This window comes from Microcebus murinus, chromosome 8 (assembly GCF_040939455.1).
Source record: "Microcebus murinus isolate Inina chromosome 8, M.murinus_Inina_mat1.0, whole genome shotgun sequence".
In the NCBI taxonomy this organism is placed as follows: Eukaryota; Metazoa; Chordata; class Mammalia; order Primates; family Cheirogaleidae; genus Microcebus; species Microcebus murinus.
In genome coordinates this window covers 21,052,370-21,071,568 of record NC_134111.1, presented here as the reverse complement: position 1 = coordinate 21,071,568, position 19,199 = coordinate 21,052,370, and the positions used below count along the sequence as shown (strand labels likewise).

The window sequence follows — 19,199 nt, the reverse complement described above, 5'->3', positions numbered from 1 at the left end:
ATTGATGGACACACAAATGCACAGAGGGAAGTAAAAGTCATTGGAAATCAAGCAGGGCAGGGGGGAGGAGGGGAAAGGCAAAAACCCACCTAAGGGGTACAAGGAACATTAATTAGGTGATACGCACATTTATAGCCCTGACTTAAGCCATGTAACAAAAACATTTGTATTCCCTCAGCATTTTGAAACAAAAATAAATAATATAAAATTGCAAGAGAAAACAAAATGGAAAGAAATAACACATGACACATAGTTAATTTTGTAACATTCTAAAGATGTTTACTGTTAATAATAAAAAATAAGATGGAAAATACAATAGAAGAATGTACGAGGACAAATACTTCTTTATAAAAGGTGAAAAAAATCAATAAATAGCTGTGTTTCTTTTTTTATTTTTTTTAGTGTATTATGGGGATACAAATGTTAACGTTATGTATCTTGCCCTTGCCCCCACCTCCTCAAATCAGAGCTTTGAGCGTGTCCATCCCCCAGTTGGTGCGCATCACACTCATTATGTACGTATATCAATAAGTATGTATTTCACTAATATTTAAAGAATCCATAGCATATATTTTTAGTATCCTAGAAAATTTCAGACAATCAGCAAATGTAAGGGATTTTACTGTCATTAAATCAGTGAAATTCAGTTTTCTCATTTTTCCAGCTTATGTGGTGTTTAGCCTATATGTGGTCTCTCTACTTAGAGGACAGACAACATAAGACTAGCAGTATCCCATATTCCCATATGATTCTACATGTAAGTCCAGAATGTCTTGGAATTTTCTAGATTTCGTAAATAAGAAACAATGCTTTATCTGAATTGAAATGTTTTTGTAATTTTAATATGGAAATGAATGATGAACAGTGTTCAAAATTTAATTTTTGAAGACAGTCTTAAATGATTGATAGTTATGCCTCCACCACTATGAAACTCAGAGTGTTATTAAAAAGAACCTTCCCCTCTTTCTTAACACTAAATTCAGGTTCTTGTAGATCTTTCAGAATTTCCGCTTTGAGATCAGGTGGTGCTGTCGTGTTAAAGTTGCAGGTTTCAGTCAAAAAGTCCCAAAGCAGCTCTCCATTTTCATTACCAGCAATAAAGCAGTCAGATATGTCCATGGTGGACAGAAGGTCATAACACTCATACTTCAACCCCAGGTTGTCCAGCATCTGAGTGAGGTCGGACGATGTGATGTACTGGCAGAGGTCGTCCCGGGGTAGGCGGGATCCGTACTTTTTCCACAGCTTGTCCCAGCCACTGGCCCCTGTGCAATAGAAGAAAGTTCATGCTTTCATGTATTCTTTCTTTCATTTGCCTTCTGCCATGCAGTACATTAGATGCTTGCAATGAAGCAGCAAACAAAACAATATTCTTTCCCTTTGTAGAGCTCACAATTCAAGGAGTGGTGGGGGAGAGAAAAATTAAATAAGTGAACATGTCATATATCAGATGGTGGTAATGGCTAAATGAAAAATTAATCTGAGCAAGGAATAAGGAGGGTTAAAGTGTTGAATGGGCTGTTGGTTTTGGCTATGGTGGGCACAGAGAGTGTCTGTAATAATGTGACATTTGAGCAGTGACCTGGCAGAGCACCAGGTGGATATAAGTAAGAGGCAAGATGACTCCAGGGAGAGAAAATAGCACCTGCAAAGGGCCTGAGGCAGAAACATGGTTGGCACATTTAAAAACTGGCCAGGAAGCTGGTGAGATTGGAGGTGAGAAAGTTAGGGGTAGAGAACAAGGAGATGGGGTTGGATTGGAGGTGTGAGAGTGGAGGAGGTGGCAGATCATGGGGAGCAAGATGGGAAACCACTGTGGTGCTTCTAATGGAACTTCATGGACCAATGGACGTGTTCTAAACAGGCATTGTCCCGTAGGATAGCCATTCACCACTTGTGGCTAAGGAGCACTTGAAACATGGATAGTGTGATTGAGGAACTGAATTTTAAGTTTCATTTCGTTTCGATTAATTTCAATTTCTAACTTCAATACCCAAAAATGCAGCTTCCATATTGGATAGCACAACATTAGGGTGACTTGATTTACAATTTAATAAAATCAGGCCATACAGATGATATCAGATGACGGGGCGTGAGGGCAGAGATGGGGAGAAAATTCTGAAGGCTCCTGCAATTACCTGGAATATGAGTGGGGGTACCCAGTGAGCTGGGCGGTGAAGACAAATGGTTGAAGTTTTTATATATTTATGCTTCTAGATCCAATGGGGCTGGCCAACAATTTGGATGTAGGATGTGGGCAAGAGAAAAGAGTCAGTGAAGACCCTAGCAATTTTTGCCTGAGCACCTAAAAAGACAGATTGCCATTATTGGACATAAGAAGAATGAAGACAACTTTAAATGTATCACAAGGCCTCTGGGTTTGGGATTGGAAATTTGAAATACTTCTGGAGATTCAGGTGGTGATATGAGGGATGTAGTTGTTTGCAATTTTTTCTATTTTTAAATGGCACATTAGTTCTACTTTTGTTTATTTTTGCACATGTGCTTTTTTCGAATGGCCATAATTTGCTCTGTGGAGTCTTGAACACAATATACTGGAGAGGCTCTATAAATAAAAATGGAAATGGAAAGAAAGAGGAGAGTAAATAAATTATGATTTACTCAAATCAAAGATGGGGTAGGTTCTCATGCCTATATACCACTTATAAGATACTACCTTGCACTGGCAATAACTAGGTTGATTTCTACAAATTTTGCCCCCAAGTTTAGAAGACATTTTAGCAATGTCTGTAGTATTTAATTGGAAATCCAGCCCATTAGAGAAGCTAAGAGATGCCCTAGTATGTGAGGGAGAGAGATATGGGCTGAACTCTTCTGACATTTTATAGATGAGGCTTGCTATTTAGTCTCTCAGAACCTCAGTTTCATCATCTGTAAAATGGGTATTACCATATGTACCTTGAATGCAACTGCAAATATGAAATGAGATAGATGATTTAAGTACATCATTGCACAGTTGTAAGCATGGGGCAGATGTGTAATTAGTATTTATAAAATAAATGAATATGTTTGTTAGTGCATTTCCATTGGTTGTAATCTTGAGCCTGAAAAAGCAAACCTGCTATTGAGGAATCTATGTAGTAATAATGAGCTTCTATGTATGGACCCTCTAATACATGCTTGTTCTATACAGTCAGTACAGGGCAGCAATCAAGAGCATGGGTCTCTAAAGCCCTAGTATACTGCCTGAGTATGAAGCCTGGCTTTCCCTCTTATTAGCTTTATGAACCTCTGTCTCAGTTTTGTCATCTGTAAAACAGGGATGGCAACATATTCACAGAATTACTGCAAGGGTTAAGTGAGTTAATAAAGCAAATGAACTTAGAGCCCTGACTGCACATAGTAAACATTGCTGAAGTGATAGGAGATTAAACCAGACTTGGCCAAAGCAATATAAGGGAGAACCTATATTTTCTATGTGCCTCCAGGATTAAAAGTGAAGATTCCAATGTTCTGAGTTTTTTGTGGTCCCCAAATCACCTTTCTAATGTAATGAAAGCAATTGGCTCTCCTGAAAAATACACAAACCCTACGTATACACACAGTCCTGCATATAATTATAGAATGTTCAGAGACTCTTGGCTCTCAGCCATAGTTTAAGCTAAAGTTCTGAGATTTAACTCAACATAAGAGATTATGCAAGACAGGAAGTGGTAAATAATAAATGGCCTAGGATCATTGATGCTCTACTAATATTTCAAAAGAGGAAGACATAACTGCAGGCCATGCTCTAGGAGAAGGTAGAATTGGAATGAAGCGAAACAAATAAATAAATAAAACCTCAGTCTAATAAAAAGAAAAGTGAGGGTTGTGTGCATTAAATAATCTTTCATTTCTAAGATAGCAGATAGACTTCCCAAACATGAGCCAGCCTGTAAACAAGACTTTGTAATAAAATAAGCATTTTAGTGGCTGAAGAGAGGTCTTGTTATCATCATCATCATTATTATTTTTAACCAGGCAGAGAGAAAAAGAACCAAACACTAATTGCAGAAAATTCACTGGAGTCAGTGCTGTGACTTGGTGCCATTTCTGAGCTGAGAGCAATTATGCACTCCCGGACTGATGCATTATCATAATGGCTCTCGGTAGGCACAACATATGGTGTTACTTTTGTTTTCAATATGACATAAACCAGCTTCTTTTCTTCCCACTGTATTAAAAATAACACACCATGATTTGCTTCCTTCCTTAGTCAGGTAAGGAGAGGACAAACAGAGAACTTCAGTGCTGGCTCATCTCCCTTAACCAGACAGCTCAGCTCGCCTTTTACATACCAGCTCTCCCAGCTAATGTCGGGTTACAACATTAGCAGAAAAACATGCCACCGACATAATTGTAGTGTGGAATAATCCTCATTTTTTTTTTTAAATCAACTCTTTGGTCTTGACTTCTTTTTCATCCCCTAATCAAATTTCTTTCATCTTCATAACCAGGAATTTCTGCTAGTTCACACTGCATGAACATTTGCCGAGCTGAGCTAGTTTTGTCATGGATACTTAGGAACACAGAGGATATGTTATTTTAACTCAAGCAACTTGTATTCTAATAGGCTGACCAGTAAATGTCATTATTTAATTCTAATTTCAATTTCTTTTTTTTTTTTTCCCTAATTAGTTTTACTTGTTTCTCTTCATTGCTTTCGTCTGGCTATTTTCATGCACAGTGTGTGTGTGTGTGTGTGTGTGTGTATACTCTTTATCGAGCCTTTTGTTTCTGTTTACTAAACCTATCTTCAAATCGCAAAAACTTTCTATGTTCTCTGATTTCATGTCTATCTTCAGGTCAGTTTTAGCTGAAGTATATTCTCTTTCTTGGATGAATGTTCAGAGCTAATTGTAGTACTGATGTCAGAAGGCAGAAATAATAAACAATTATTCAGTTCAATTAAAATACATTTGCTGAGTATTGTCTATGTGTCAAAATTTTTGCAAAGATCTAAAAATAGAGGTGAGAGGCAGAGACCCTGCTCTAAAGGATCTCTTCTGAAACTCCCTATACACCTCTCATAGGAAACTTGCACATTGCTGAAAGTGTTTACATGCCTGAATTCTCCCCTAGATTAGGAACTTTTCAAAAGCAGTGAAAAAAAGTCATCCTTGGGAACTCCAGAGCCTACCAATGACTAGGAGTAGAGCTCAATAAGCTGCACTCACTGGATCCACACATCAACTATACAATGCAGCAAACATGGAACTGACAGTACAGGCCATGGTTTGAACACGGCTGAGCACACATGGAGCCTTGGCCAAACTAGTTGCCCTGCACAATTAAGTCTAGAAACTGACTCCATATTTCATTGTATTAAAATCTAATAAATTGCAAAGGAGAGTGTCCATATGGTGGTCAAATAATTGAGTAATTCAGTCTATTCAGAGAAAGAACTGATTAATTCCATATTAGGTTGGTAATTGACTGAGAATGGCAGGCAAGACCTGAGCTAAGTGGCATGGTTAAGATGACCATCTAGAGCAAGATGTTGACCCAGACACACCACTGATCTGCCTGGATGAGATCCGGGCTAGATGAGTGCTCTTAGAAATTTAATTTAGGGAATACTTCTGGGCCATTCTGAATCTGCCTACAATGAGTGCTCAGTTGTCTGCATTGCAGAGTGGCTATGGATGACAATATTACCCTGAAACACAGGAAGTACACACAGAAACGTCTTTACTTTTAGATAATTATGATGCAAATTCCATTTGACAAGTGGCCACAAGAATCTTAATAAAAACAAAGCCTCGTGTAAACCATTTCAGTGTAGGTGTTCCAAATTTTAGGGCAATATTCAAATGTAAGAAATGTTTGCATCTGTCAAGTAGATGGAGAATGGGGTTTCAAAATTTATAGATGGGAGTTATCAGGCAATTTAAACACTGGTTCCTACACAGGGGTAAGGAGGGGTGTAAACGGACACCTCAGATGAGTTTCTCAAACTCTTTTTCTATCCACAGACTAGCTAGGCAGCTAGGCATTTGAAACCGTATCATCAAATGACAACAATAAGTATTAATAATAATATGGATCATTCCTATACACATTCAGTAATATTGATATTTTAAAAATCCTATTGGAGGCCGGGCGCGGTGGCTCACGCCTGTAATCCTAGCACTTTGGGAGGCCGAGGCGGGCGGATTGCTCAAGGTCAGGAGTTCGAAACCAGCCTGAGCGAGACCCCGTCTCTACCAAAAATAGAAATAAATTAATTGACCAACTAAAAATATATATACAAAAAAATTAGCTGGGCATGGTGGCGCATGCCTGTAGTCCCAGCTACTCGGGAGGCTGAGGCAGGAGGATTGCTTGAGCCCCGGAGATTGAGGTTGCTGTGAGCCAGGCTGACGCCACGGCACTCACTCTAGCCTGGGCAACAAAGTGAGACTCTGTCTCAAAAAAAAAAAAATCCTATTGGAAATTTCTTGTGATTAAATTTATTTCCAACTTTGGAAGCAAGGCTTGACCTATTTTTCTAAAAGCTGACCCATACATTTTTATTGGGTATAGTAATACAACAAAATAATTATTGCTGTTTTTTTTTAAGGGGAAAAAACTACAGTCATGTTCATACACTGAAAGGGCAACAGATTTCATCTTAGGGAAATGTGTTGTTAAGACATATTCAAGGGTTCACAGGTTTGTTTACTTAGGTGACATGGATAGAGCAAAAAGGACTTTAACTGCTCTAGAAGCAGCTGGGACAGAGAAGTGAGCAGCCGGCATCCTAGCACTGAGGTCTGAGAGAAGGTGTGAGAGTAGCTCCAAGGAAGGTGGGCTAGATGGAGCAGGAGAAAGGTGGGAAAGTTTTCAGCAGTTTCAGGGCTCTGGGACTTTAATGCTCAATTCTGTTCTTTGCTCTTCTTCCTTCCCACAGGCCCTAACATCTCCCCAAAGCAAAGAATGGTGCTTCAGAGAAGGAAGGAGGTAGAGTTATGTCCATGCTTGAGGCCACACCAAACAGGATGAGAAATGGCAGCTGCAACACATGCAAGATTTGGAGAAAAGAGATCAAAAGTTGAACTGGGAGCAGAAATCTGGAGCCAACACCGGTATTGATGAGACATGTCACATAAATCAATTAAATATAAGTTAAAAATTTTAAAAATAAAACACCTTTCCCAATATAGTTTACTTTGTAGTTAGAGATTTTACCTGAAAAGAGAAATAGAATTGTCAAATAATGTTGATCATTATCATCAACTTAGTATAACTGGAATGAATGTCTCCAGGTTTCCCAGTCTTATGAGCTCACACTTAACTCTTACACATCCAGAGTAAATGACTGGAGCTCTAATCCCAAGTAACTTGGGTAGTTCATCCCCTTCCCATCCCTCCTTTGCTTCTGAGGACTTCTGGGGGCCACACTTAAACATGCTTCCTGCATAAATTAGTATAATTAACTTACTGGAGATAAAAACAGTATATCAAAATGTTCCCATGGGGAAAAGGTGTGTACAGAAGCTCTTTATTGCCAAACACAGGATTACAATAACAACTATGTTTGCCATCTTTAAAACTATTCTTTGTATTCAAGAACAAATTAATTTTGTGATATATGGCTTTTGAGATTGTGGTCTGGTATAAATTTGGGATGATAGAGACTATTGTATATCTAAAATCAACCCACCTAGTGTTGGTGGCCAATCCATAAAGACTGCTGAATGAAAGAAGTAATACTTGCTGACCTCAACAATGTCAATGTTTCATTTTCTAACAATATTTACTTATGTTTTCTGTGTGGTACTTACTATATTCCTGGAAGCAACGTGACACAATCAAATGCCTCTTTTGGAAAATAAAACACCACCATACAACAATTCAAGTGAACTATTTCTGATGGGCATTTGAGAAAACCTACAATGAACAAAGTTGATAACGGCTCTAGAAATTCAAATGAATCAAATATGATGGCATCTGAAATATTTAAACCTTTATTTACTTACTAATAAACATCACAGAGGGAAAAGAGGCACTCAAGGGACATAAAGTAGCTAAATATAAATATTTGCTATTTTTAGTCTAATTGAAAAAATTTTATCAGTTGAACTTGCTCTAAGTTATATAAAAAGAACTCATACATGGAAGACAAAGACATATTTTCCCAAGAGAAAGAAGTAAATAGATGTTTAATTCCACTACACTTCCAAAATTGAAAGCTGTTGTGAGTGACTTTCCTAATATTATGAAAATTAATTGACTATGATAAGAAGCAAAGGCAAAAATTTCATAATGAAGACAAAGTATAGCAGCCTCCTTTAAACACATGAATCTATGCATATATGCACTATTGCTATTTTAAAACTTGGGCTGAATTAAAATAACTTACCTGACACAAGAGTAATAAGAATCTTAGCATTGGTACCTAAGAGACTATGGAAGAATTTCAAGGTAGCTGGGATGTCTTTTACATAATACAGCATCTAGAAAGGAGGAAAAAGAGAAATGAGATGCTTCTCTACATTGAAGTTTTATTGCTTGGACTAGATACTCACTAGAAAGTTTGATTTTCCAGCTGAGTGGATTTTTACCCAACAAAACACTTAAGGAATTTAAAAATTGATATTTTTATATGTATTATAAGGAGAGATAGAAAAATAATGTGAGAAAGTATTTGGGAAAAGGGAAAACTATAGTATTTGCTCAGCTAGAGTCAAATGGTTTTAAATTTACTCTTTCTGGCTTCCATAACACAGACATTTATAGCTACAGACACTTAGTCACCATTCCACATGGGGACATTGATCCTATGCCTATTCTATAATTTGTGAATTGCAGTTCTTCTGGGAGAAAATGGTTCCGGCACCATAAAAACAGACCCCATTTCATGGAACGTTGCTTTAAAATTAAGCCCTCTGCACTAGCTTCTCCATATGCTCACAGATGCTTTTTGAAAATCACAGAAAAATGTGACAGGCCCCGATGTTGAGAGATTCTCTAGGAAATTGGACTGGATAAAGCATAAGGTTACATACTTGATCACAGGTGTCAGGGATCAGCCCATTCATTTTTAGTAATTCTGGACCACTCCCTGGTGAAGTGCAGTCCTTTCCATCCAACACCCAGAGCATGGAATTCTGCTTTGGCAGTGGGTAATTTTCCCTAAAGTCTTGCATCCCTGAATTCCACCCCCATAGACACTTCTTATATCTCATCTTCATCTCTTTTGGATAAGAATTCAAATATTCAGTGTAGCATGCCTATAACAGAATTCACTGCATAAAGGGAAAACAATTTAAACTATGCCTCTTTCACATGAATGAATGACATAAAATAGCCCTGCACACTGCCCATGGTGCTTCAGGGGCCATACTTTGCCTTGTCTACCACAGGGACCATAGATGGGTAGCCAAGTACAGCTTATTCATAAGATGGCTAACAATCTACAGTATGACCTAGCTAAAAATGAGGAGGTAGGCCATCACAGATACCCCAAGTTTTTCTCTATGAGACAGTGAGATTTTCCAGGTTGACAGTGAATATTAAGTTGAGAAAGTGTCATGAGAGTGTTAGAACTGTAAGGGCCACAGAAAAATGTGGAGTAGACAAAGAGAGAGAGAGAGGACTAGGAGAGTGATGCAGAGGGAAATAGAGTTACTGTAAGAAAGAAAGAACAAACTTCAAAGTTTTTAGAAAAATAGAAGAAAGGAGCTGATCCCTGAAAAGCATGACATTGAAAACAGAGAGAACAATGGGATCCAAGGTGCGACTGAAAGGACTGACTTTTAATAAGAGGAAGTTCTGTAAAACCATGGAAGAAGGAAATGATGAGCATAAGTGCAGCTGTTTGCAAGTTTAGAGGGTAAAAGATGAGTTTCCATCTGATGGTGTCTATTTTGTCAATACAGTATAAAGTGAGGTCATCTGTTCAAAATGAGTGGTCAGGGAGAGATTGCAGGAAGAATAAGAAGAGAGGGGAGCTGTAAAATAGTTATGAGAGGAAGTGAGAAAGAAAGCAAGTCTACTGGAGAGACATCCTTGCTAGGCAATGTGAACTACTCCCTGATAGGCAAAAGATGTTGTCAGCTAAAGGAAGAGAGAGGTAGGACTGCCTGAACATATCAATGTGCAGTCATTTCTTCTTTTGATTTCTTGTAACTTTATTCCTTTGGGGTGACTATGGTTGTAGACTATAGGAATAAAAAAGTGTTCTGTTGTTAATAAAGTGGTATTTCTAAAATATGCACATCTCCTGATGGTAGCTAACTCCCAAAGCCTATACATCCTTCCTCCCTTATGTCATTCAGAAATATCAGTGACCCTAGAAATCCAGCCCCATACCATCTACTCAATAGTCACCACCTTTCCAAGAATGCATGAGTTGGTTCTGTTGGTTCTGGACAGTGGAGGTAAAACTTTATTGATCTGAGGCATCATCTAACCTGCCCCTTTGGCTATATGTCCACTACCTACAGGGAAACACAAGAGAATTGAGAAACACTCTGGGACTTTCGTCCATCCAATTATATCTTTCAGAAAAACTCTAGGACGTTGGTCTGCCCAGTCCATTAGAGCTACTGGAGAAATGTGTAGGATACGTTACCACTCTTTCATCCTCAAATCTATGTATAAACTTTCAATGCTAGAAAAATGAATTAAGCCAACATTTTCAAAAATTGGTAACTGTGGAAGTATATCGAGTAGAGAAAACTTAGTATTATCAAGATCTTTATTTTCCACTTGAACAGATCATGGTCACTTACAAAATTAGAAATCAGAAGAATTTTCATTTTTCTTTTAAAAGTTAGAATAGTAGGCATTCTTCATATATATTCCTGAAGAATGTCCTTTCTGAGCGCACAATGTAATAAATATTTCTTACCTGAATCATATGAATAAAGTCCCACTTTTGAAGCACTTTTTCCTCCATCATTCTATTTTGATATTCCGATGATGTCTCCTTATGCCAAGCAAACTTTATGTTCTCGAGGTTTGATGTCTTGGCTACAAGCTCTAAAATACCGAGAAGAGGTAGCACACCATCAATTTTAATTGCAAATGTGGAACCCATTTCCATTTAGAATTTTAATGCAATCAATGTTATATACATAACAGATATAAAGCACATTTTTCTTTTTTATGTAGCTCTGAGAGATCAGAGAGTTCACCCTGCTTTTTTTGCTAGAATTAAGTAAAATTAGGGGTAAAAGGAAGAGTCAATAAGAAATAATTATAAGAACCCTGGGCAGAAATAGGTTATACTGTCTTAGTATTAATGGGGAATCAACTGGTGAATTTTATCAATGGAAAGTGAATATAAAAGAGGTGATATATTTATGTAATTCAGGAGTAGGCAAACCACAGCCCCCAGGGCTATAGATGGCCTGTCACCTATTTCCGTATGGACCACAAGCTGAAATCATATATTGTTCCACTTCCTGACTCTGTGCCTCTGTCATTCATGTTTGATGTTCGTTACACTTTTAAATGGTTGAAAAAATCAAAGGAAGGATATTTCATATGTGAAATAATAAGAAATTCAAATGTCAGTGTTTATAAATAATATTTCATTGAAACATAACCTGCTTATTAGTTTACATATTTTTTATGGCTGCCTTTGGGCCACATAGCAAAATTAATTAGTTGTGACAAAGTTGTGTAGCCTTCTAAGTCTAAAATATTTACTTTTTGTTGCTTTTCAGAAAAAAAGTGCTGACTCTTGCTGTAATCCACTAAACATAAACTCTTTAAGGACTCTTTTTAGATATTTCTGAATCAATGAATGATTCTGTCCCTAAGAATAAACATCAAAAATAATAATTGATGACAAGTGGGGAGTGGATGGAGAGTCAATAGAAAAAGGAGTCTAATTATTCATTGTTCACATTTTGAGATGTTTAGTCATGACTGCCAAAACTTAATTAGGTCCTTTTCCCAATAAGCTTGCAAAGAGCATACCACAGCATGTATATTATTAATCATTCAAAAGAACAATCTGGGTTGATAAGACTTTTGAGATAGGATTTGGTGTATAGAACCATGAGTCACAGTTACCTTTGTACTTGACAATTTGTTCAGCACTTGGCTCAACAACTTCATTGTTGATACGAACTCCTGGGTATTGAGCCTGTACTTTGGAGAGAATTTGAAGATCAATTTCACCTGGAAGATAAACATATGGAATAGGTCACATCATTCCAGCAAGAAATAATTAAGAACAATCTGAGCTGACTCATTACCTGCCCTGCTTTTATTTACTAGCATATATGAAGAATAATACTCAACTGCTGCCCTGCCATGACATCTGTGATGCAGAACAGTTAGGGTTTAATTAGTAATAACAATGGGATTTAAGGGGGGCTATGAGTGCCATTCATTCATTCATCTGTTCATCATATAATCTTTATTTAATATCTGCCATTGTATTTTATTAAATCAAAGATGCTATTGATTGTAGGAGGAAATAAACCCTTATTTTTGTTTCACTAAGTCAGAAAAAACACTGTCAACAATAATTTTAAGATTTTAAGAACTACAGGACATAACTTAATGAGATATTAAAATATGAAAAAAATGCACCTAAGAACTGATAAACTAGGCTAGGCCAGAAGAATCCCTCCCCCCAAAAAAGAAAAATGTTAGATTAAAAAAGAAGATAAAAAAGTATGTCAGGTACAAATAAAGGGGAAAAAGACACCAGACATCTGCCCTCAAAAGCACTTCTGTCTAGTAGAAGAGACAGACACAGAAACAACCCTTGCTGGGTTGGGCCAAGGGGGAAAGAATCACAGGGGACACTGGGGGGTGGGGGGGGACAGTGGGAAAGATACCAGAGTCATGCAGAAATTCATAGAGGAAGAGCACTCTTGAGCTCTATCTCCCACAGGGTAAGTAGGAGTTAGCTCAGAGATTTGGGGGACATGAGGGATTGCAAGTAGAGGAGACAGGATGACAGAGGCACTAAGTCAGGGAGTAGAAGAGTATATTTGGAACTACTAGAAGTTCAGAGTTCTTAGAATACTGGGCAAGGAAAGGCCACCATGCAAGAGGTGATACCAGAGTGGTAAATGGAGAATATACTGTGAGAAGAGTGGACATTTATTCATTCATCAACTCTTAATTGACTGTTTCCCATGTACCAGGCACTGTTCTAGGCTCTAGAAAATGATCATAAGAAAAGCAAGTAGATCCCTGCTCTGATGGAAATTCAGCCTGTAAGTGATAGCATAAGAAAGATGGCAGCAAGTCAGATGGACTTGAGTTCCAAACCTGTCTTCTCTGCTTACTAGATGTATATGATTTGGGGCAATTTGCTTTACGTCTCCAAGCTTCATTTTCCTCACCAGAAAAATAAAAATAATAGTAGTAGCTAATTTATTAGTTGTGAGGGTTAAATGAGGTAATGCCTATAATGCATAGTGCAAAGTAGAGTTGGTGCCCAATACAAGTTAGCTCCTCCTTATTTTTATTATCACTGAGTCCTTCTCTTTGAAAATATCTCTTCTCTCCCTATTGCTGATGCCTCCAACCTAAGTTTTGTACTTCTATTTGATTAGGTTACGACGCTGACCTTCATTAACATGGAAATGTCTCCTGGCAAGATTAGCACAGGAAAATGATATTAATGTTTAACATAAATGACATTAACAGAACTTTTCCAAGGTTATACATGGCATGCAGCAAAAGCACAGGTTGTAAGACTGGAGGATCTGGAAAGAAAGAGAGGAAGATAAACCAGGAACAGAAGATGCTAGAATAGGAACAGAGGGCAGGCAAAGGGCATATGAGAGCACCGAGTACTGGCCATGGGAGATGGGTATGTGGTGTGTGGAACAGAGGAGGGGGAATGGGAAGGAAGCTAAAATAGGGGATGAAAAAGCTTATGTGACGATTTTCTCCAAAGACAGTCCTACCTACATGAAATCTATTCTTCCTTCCCCTAATATTAATAACTATAGCTGACATTTATTAGCCACCTCCTACTTGCCAAACACTGTGCCAGGCACTTTACCTGGAACATATCACTTAATCCTAATGGCAAGGTCCACAATATTATTCCCAACCCGATAAGGTGATTAGAGTGTTTTGACACTCAGGGGTTATTGATATGCCTCAAGTTTAAGGCACAGCTGTCTAAATCTAAAGCGTTTCTTCCAACTACTTCATACTAAGAAATAGAAAGATAAATACTAAGACAACATGAAAGGTCTTTTATTCTTCTGTACAGCAACTATTTTGAAGAAATAAAAAATGACAAAGGGAAGGGCTGATAAGAATAGCTGTGGGCTAATGGGAAATAGAGATTCCAGCTTGCCCCAGGGGACCAGAGGCCAAAAGTTTCTGTTTTTGCCTCATATCAGCCTAGCCATATATTTAAAATTTTTTTTAAAAAAATCATCCACTATAAGGATCACAAGTTCAACATTTTGAAAGAGATAACTGAAATGCAATTATTTTCCTCAAAGGTTTTAGGAGATCTCCTTGTCCAAAGAGGGACCAGGACATTTCAGATCTTCCCCAATGGCAGAATGTATCTTTTGCAGTCTGGGGCGTGTTTAGAGCTGGAGAGTCCCTTCTCCTGGGGCACCCACAGAGAGTACACATGCTAGAATCTCAGTGACCTTTGGAAACCACAGGTTTGCATAACAGCCTCTAGAGTGTGAGCCAGTGTGTGCTGGATTTCTAGAAAAATGAGTAAAGTTTAACAAGAGAAAATAATGTAACTGTTTTCTCAGGAGTCAGCGCCTAAAATCTATTCCTGACTTCGCAAGAAAGGTGACCATACTTCCTGCTTGCCAGGGACAGTTCCATGTTATGCCTGTTGTCCTAGTGTCCCATCTGTTTTGGTTTTTGGTCCTAAATCATTCATTTCTAATAAAATACTTTGAGGTCTTATTTTTGAAAGTAATTTTTTAAAAAGAACTATGTCATAAATTGACCAATATAGCAAGCTTATCCAATACATAAACATTTCAAAAATTATAATAAGTTTAATTTTTTATCTGTTCTCTCCAACTCTCTCAGAAGTATCCTAAGTTGGATAATAAATAATACCACTGTGTTCATAAGGCATTATTTTCTGTCCTATTGTGTTTTTTCTTATAGATACCAGTATTTCCTATTGTAATATATATAAGAAATAAAGAGACTATTATCTATCTCTAAATATCTACCTATATCTATATCATACATATACATATATACATATATTTATGTCCATGTATGTATATGTATATATGTGTATAGATATGTCTGTGATATTATGACATATGTATATTATGACATATTATGACACATATATATAGTTATATATATTTTTTCATCCACAGTTCCTCACTCATGACTCCCACAGCATTTGTTACAGTCTTTTGCTATAATATTGTGGCACTTTTGGCCTCAGAAGTAGACCTCAGAACACCTTTCACCTGCTCAAGACAGGGCAGGACTCTAATCACTCTTTCACTTAATGATCATAGGTCTTATGACCTTCACTTCAGAAGGGGTCCTCCCCACACCAGGGAAGAAGGAATGCTGCACAGAGATGCCAACAAATATCTGAACAGACAGGCTTTGCTGGGTTTTCCTACTCAGTCTATTAGCATTATATCACACCCTTTTTGTCTAGTCACATTTCAACATGGCTGTCTATGCTTCAATCATGTCTATCCAATGAAGTTCTCCATAAAAGGCCCAAGAATATGGGATAGGAGACTTTCCGGGTAGCAGAATATATAGGAGTTCCCGGAGGGTGGGGCACAGAGTGAGGACACACACCTGCCCCAATATCTCACCCCATTCATCTCTTCATCTATATCCTTGATACTATCCTTTATAATAAACCAGTAAACATAAGCTTCCCTGAGTTCTGTGAGCCACTCCAGCAAATTAATTGAACCGAAATAGGGAGTAATGGGAACCCAAACTTGAAGTTGGTTGGTCAGAAGTCCCAGAGGCCCAGACTTACAACCAGAGGAGGCAGTCCAGTGGGACTGAGCCCTCACTCACCCTGTGTGATGTCTAGTTACATAGCATCAGAATGGAATTAGAGATCACTCATTTTGTGTACACCACTTTTTGTGTAAGGAAAATCCTCACACATTTGGTCACAGAAGTCTTCTGTGTTGAATGTTGTTACAGTATGAAAGCAGAGGAAACAGTTCGACTGTCTTTCCCTCAGAATATGTATATGTAAATACACATATATAATATATATAAAGATATCTGCATATATATATCCATAAGATATAAAATCATTAAATAGTCCATTCCTTGGCCTTATATCCTACATGATTTGCTTCTCAGTCTCCTTCAGAAATAGGAGACAGGTAGTTTTTTAAATGATCTATACACAAAATTGCCAACACAATATTAAAGTAGAAGAACAAAGTTGGAGGAATGATGCTACCTGACTTGAAGACTTACTAGGAAAACTATATTAATCAAGATAGTGTTGTATTGACAAAAGAATAGACAAATAGATCAATGGCACAGAATGGAGAGCCCAGGAACAGACCTACATAAAAATAGTCAACTGATCTTTGACAAAGAAGCAAAGGCAATACAACAGAGCAAAGGCAATCTTTTCAACAAATGATGCAGGAACAACTGGGTATCCATATGCAAAAAACTGAATCTAGACATAGACCTTATGCCTGTCACAATAATTAACTCAAAACAGATCATAGAACTAATTATAAAACACAAAACTATAAAACTCCGAGGATATAATACAGGAGAAAATGTAGATGAACTTGGATATGGGGATGCCTTTTAAGTACAACACCAAAGTCATGATCCATGAAAGAAATAATTGATGAGCTGGACCTCATTAAAATTAAAACCTTCTGCTCTGCAAAAGACAATGTCAAGAGAATGAGAAGACGAGCATGAAAGAAAACAGTTGCAAAAGACACGTCTGATAAAGGACTGCTATCCAAAATGTACAAAACTCTTAAAACCCAACAGTAAGTAAATGAACCACGTGATTAAAAAATGGGCCAAAGACCTTAACACCTCACCAGAAAATATATATGGATGACAAATAAGTATATGAAAAGATGATCTACATCATATGGCATCAAGGAAATGCTTAACAAAAAAACTGTGGTATATGCAGAAAGTGGATTATTCAATGCTAAAAAGAAATGAGCTCTCAAGCCATGTAAAGACATGGAGGAAACTTAAATGCATATTACCAAGTGAAAGAAGACAATCTGAAAAGGCTACATACTGTGTAATTCCAACTATATGGCATTTTGGAAAAGACAAACCTATAGAGACAGTAAAAAGATTAATACTTGCCAGGGGCAGGTCAATAGGCAGAGCACAGAGGATTTGGGGGCAGTGAAACTACTCTGTGTGATACTATAATGGTGATATGTCTTTATACATTTGTCCAAACCCATGAATATACAACACGAAGAGTGAACCCTAAAGTAAACTATGCACTTTGCGCAATTATGTTGTGTCAGTGTAGGTTTATCACTTGTAACAAATTGTAACCCTGGTAGAGAATACTGGTAAAGGGAAGGCTATGCATATGGGACCAGGGTGCATATAGGAAATCTCCATACTTGCCTCTCAATTTTTCTGTGAACTCAAAACTGCTCAAAAAAAAAAAAAAAAAAAAAAAACCAAACAAACAAAATAAACTATGTCTTTAAACAAAACAATACAAAGATTTATATAAACCTTTCTCCAGCAAAAAGAGGGTCAACACACAGTTCAGATCTTCTGTCATATTATAGTCTAACCATTTAGCTTTTAGTTATAAGTATTTTCTTTTCTTGAAACACTCACCCATGCTGTTCACTATCCATCCAATCACCCAAACTTTGTTCCTTCCTTTATCTTCCTTCCCCGGCCATCAAGAAGTTTATTTTCTCTTTTCTGTCACTACCAGCAATGGCCTCGTTCAGGACCACATTATTCATCTCGTGAAATACTGCAATGATATCCTAAAAGGTCAGCTTACCTATGGTCTTGTCTTCTGCAAAGCCCTTACCACTGCAACCATTTTTAAACCCTGCTAAGCAAGCCCATCACTTCCCTGATTAAAATCTTCAAATGACTTTGATAAACTGGATCAAGGTCAAGCTCCTTGACTAAACATAGATAGACCACCCTGCTAGCTTCCTGATTCTCATCTCTCACAATTTCATATTCTGACACTCTTGGTTCTAGGAATGCCAAATTGCTTGCATCTTCCCCTTTTCCCTTCATGCCCCATGCTCTCCCATGCCTTGCCCTTACTTTCTCCCCTGCCTGGAACTCTACCACACATGACTGCTCATCTTTGTGGTCTTTCTCATAGAGTCTGGAGGCAGCAGAGAACCCTCCACACAGTAACTGCCCATCAATTATCTGTACTTGACAACACAAATAAAACCTACTTGTCTTCCCTGATCTATATTATTGCTTTACTTCATTTATATGATTCACTAGCAGAGGCTTGATTTCAATAAATTTGTTAAATAAGAATTAAGGACTCTCAAATGCTGGTCCTGAGCTGGCTTCATCCTCAATCATTGAAAAGCATATAAGGGGTTATCAGACGCTATAGCGCCATGAGCTAGCAGTAACAGAGATTCAAACAAAAAAGAAAAAAACAAAAGAAAGATAACGTTTGCTTTTTCTCAACCAAATCCTTCTGAGCAGGAGCCATAATGTCATAATGTCATGAATGTGTTCCAGTATCAGGCATTAAGCACTCTGCAAACGAATGCTTTTTATTAGAGAACACATGCCACACTAATGTGCCAAAAGAATGACAGAAAGGAAACTAGACTTGAAGCAAATAATTCAGAAATTCTCAACAAATTTAGGAGTAAATGAAAGAAATGTGGAAGCCAGTAGTCTGCTTCTATTGTACATTGCAAAGCTTTCTGGGATTTTAACTTTTGAGATCCAGAAAACAGCATTTAAGTGGAGTGGGGAAATACATGATCCATTTATAGCTAGTCTCCTTGCACATGTGGGCTCTCATTAGGCATTCCTTGGCCATAATTCTGAAAATTGTAGACTACTTATTTTTGACCTCCTAAGTCTGTAGAAACATAAACACCAACAGCGATTTAGGTTAACTAAAACCTTATTAAGAAGTGACATATGAAATGTTTCCCTCTAAAGGAATAAAATCTGTAATACATTCTATGACAAATAGAGAAATAATAATGATTAAACAACTCTATTCCAATATATTACACTTCTTTTCTTTTTCTTTTGTACTCTTTTCTCCTCCTTTT

The 19,199-nt window shown here is 37.5% G+C and overlaps 1 protein-coding gene across 1 annotated transcript in view; it reads right to left on the bottom strand.

The window, feature by feature from the left end:
* Positions 1-253: 253 nt before the first annotated feature.
* HNMT (histamine N-methyltransferase) overlaps positions 254-19,199 on the bottom strand; it is a 39,950-nt gene continuing 21,004 nt past the window's right edge. The window contains exons 3-6 of the mRNA XM_012740117.2: positions 12,010-12,117; positions 10,838-10,968; positions 8,345-8,438; positions 254-1,265 (exon numbers count right to left, since the gene is read on the bottom strand). Of these exons, the coding sequence (XP_012595571.1) occupies positions 910-1,265; positions 8,345-8,438; positions 10,838-10,968; positions 12,010-12,117 (689 nt within the window). The 3' untranslated portion in view covers positions 254-909. The remainder of the gene's footprint in view (positions 1,266-8,344; positions 8,439-10,837; positions 10,969-12,009; positions 12,118-19,199) is intronic.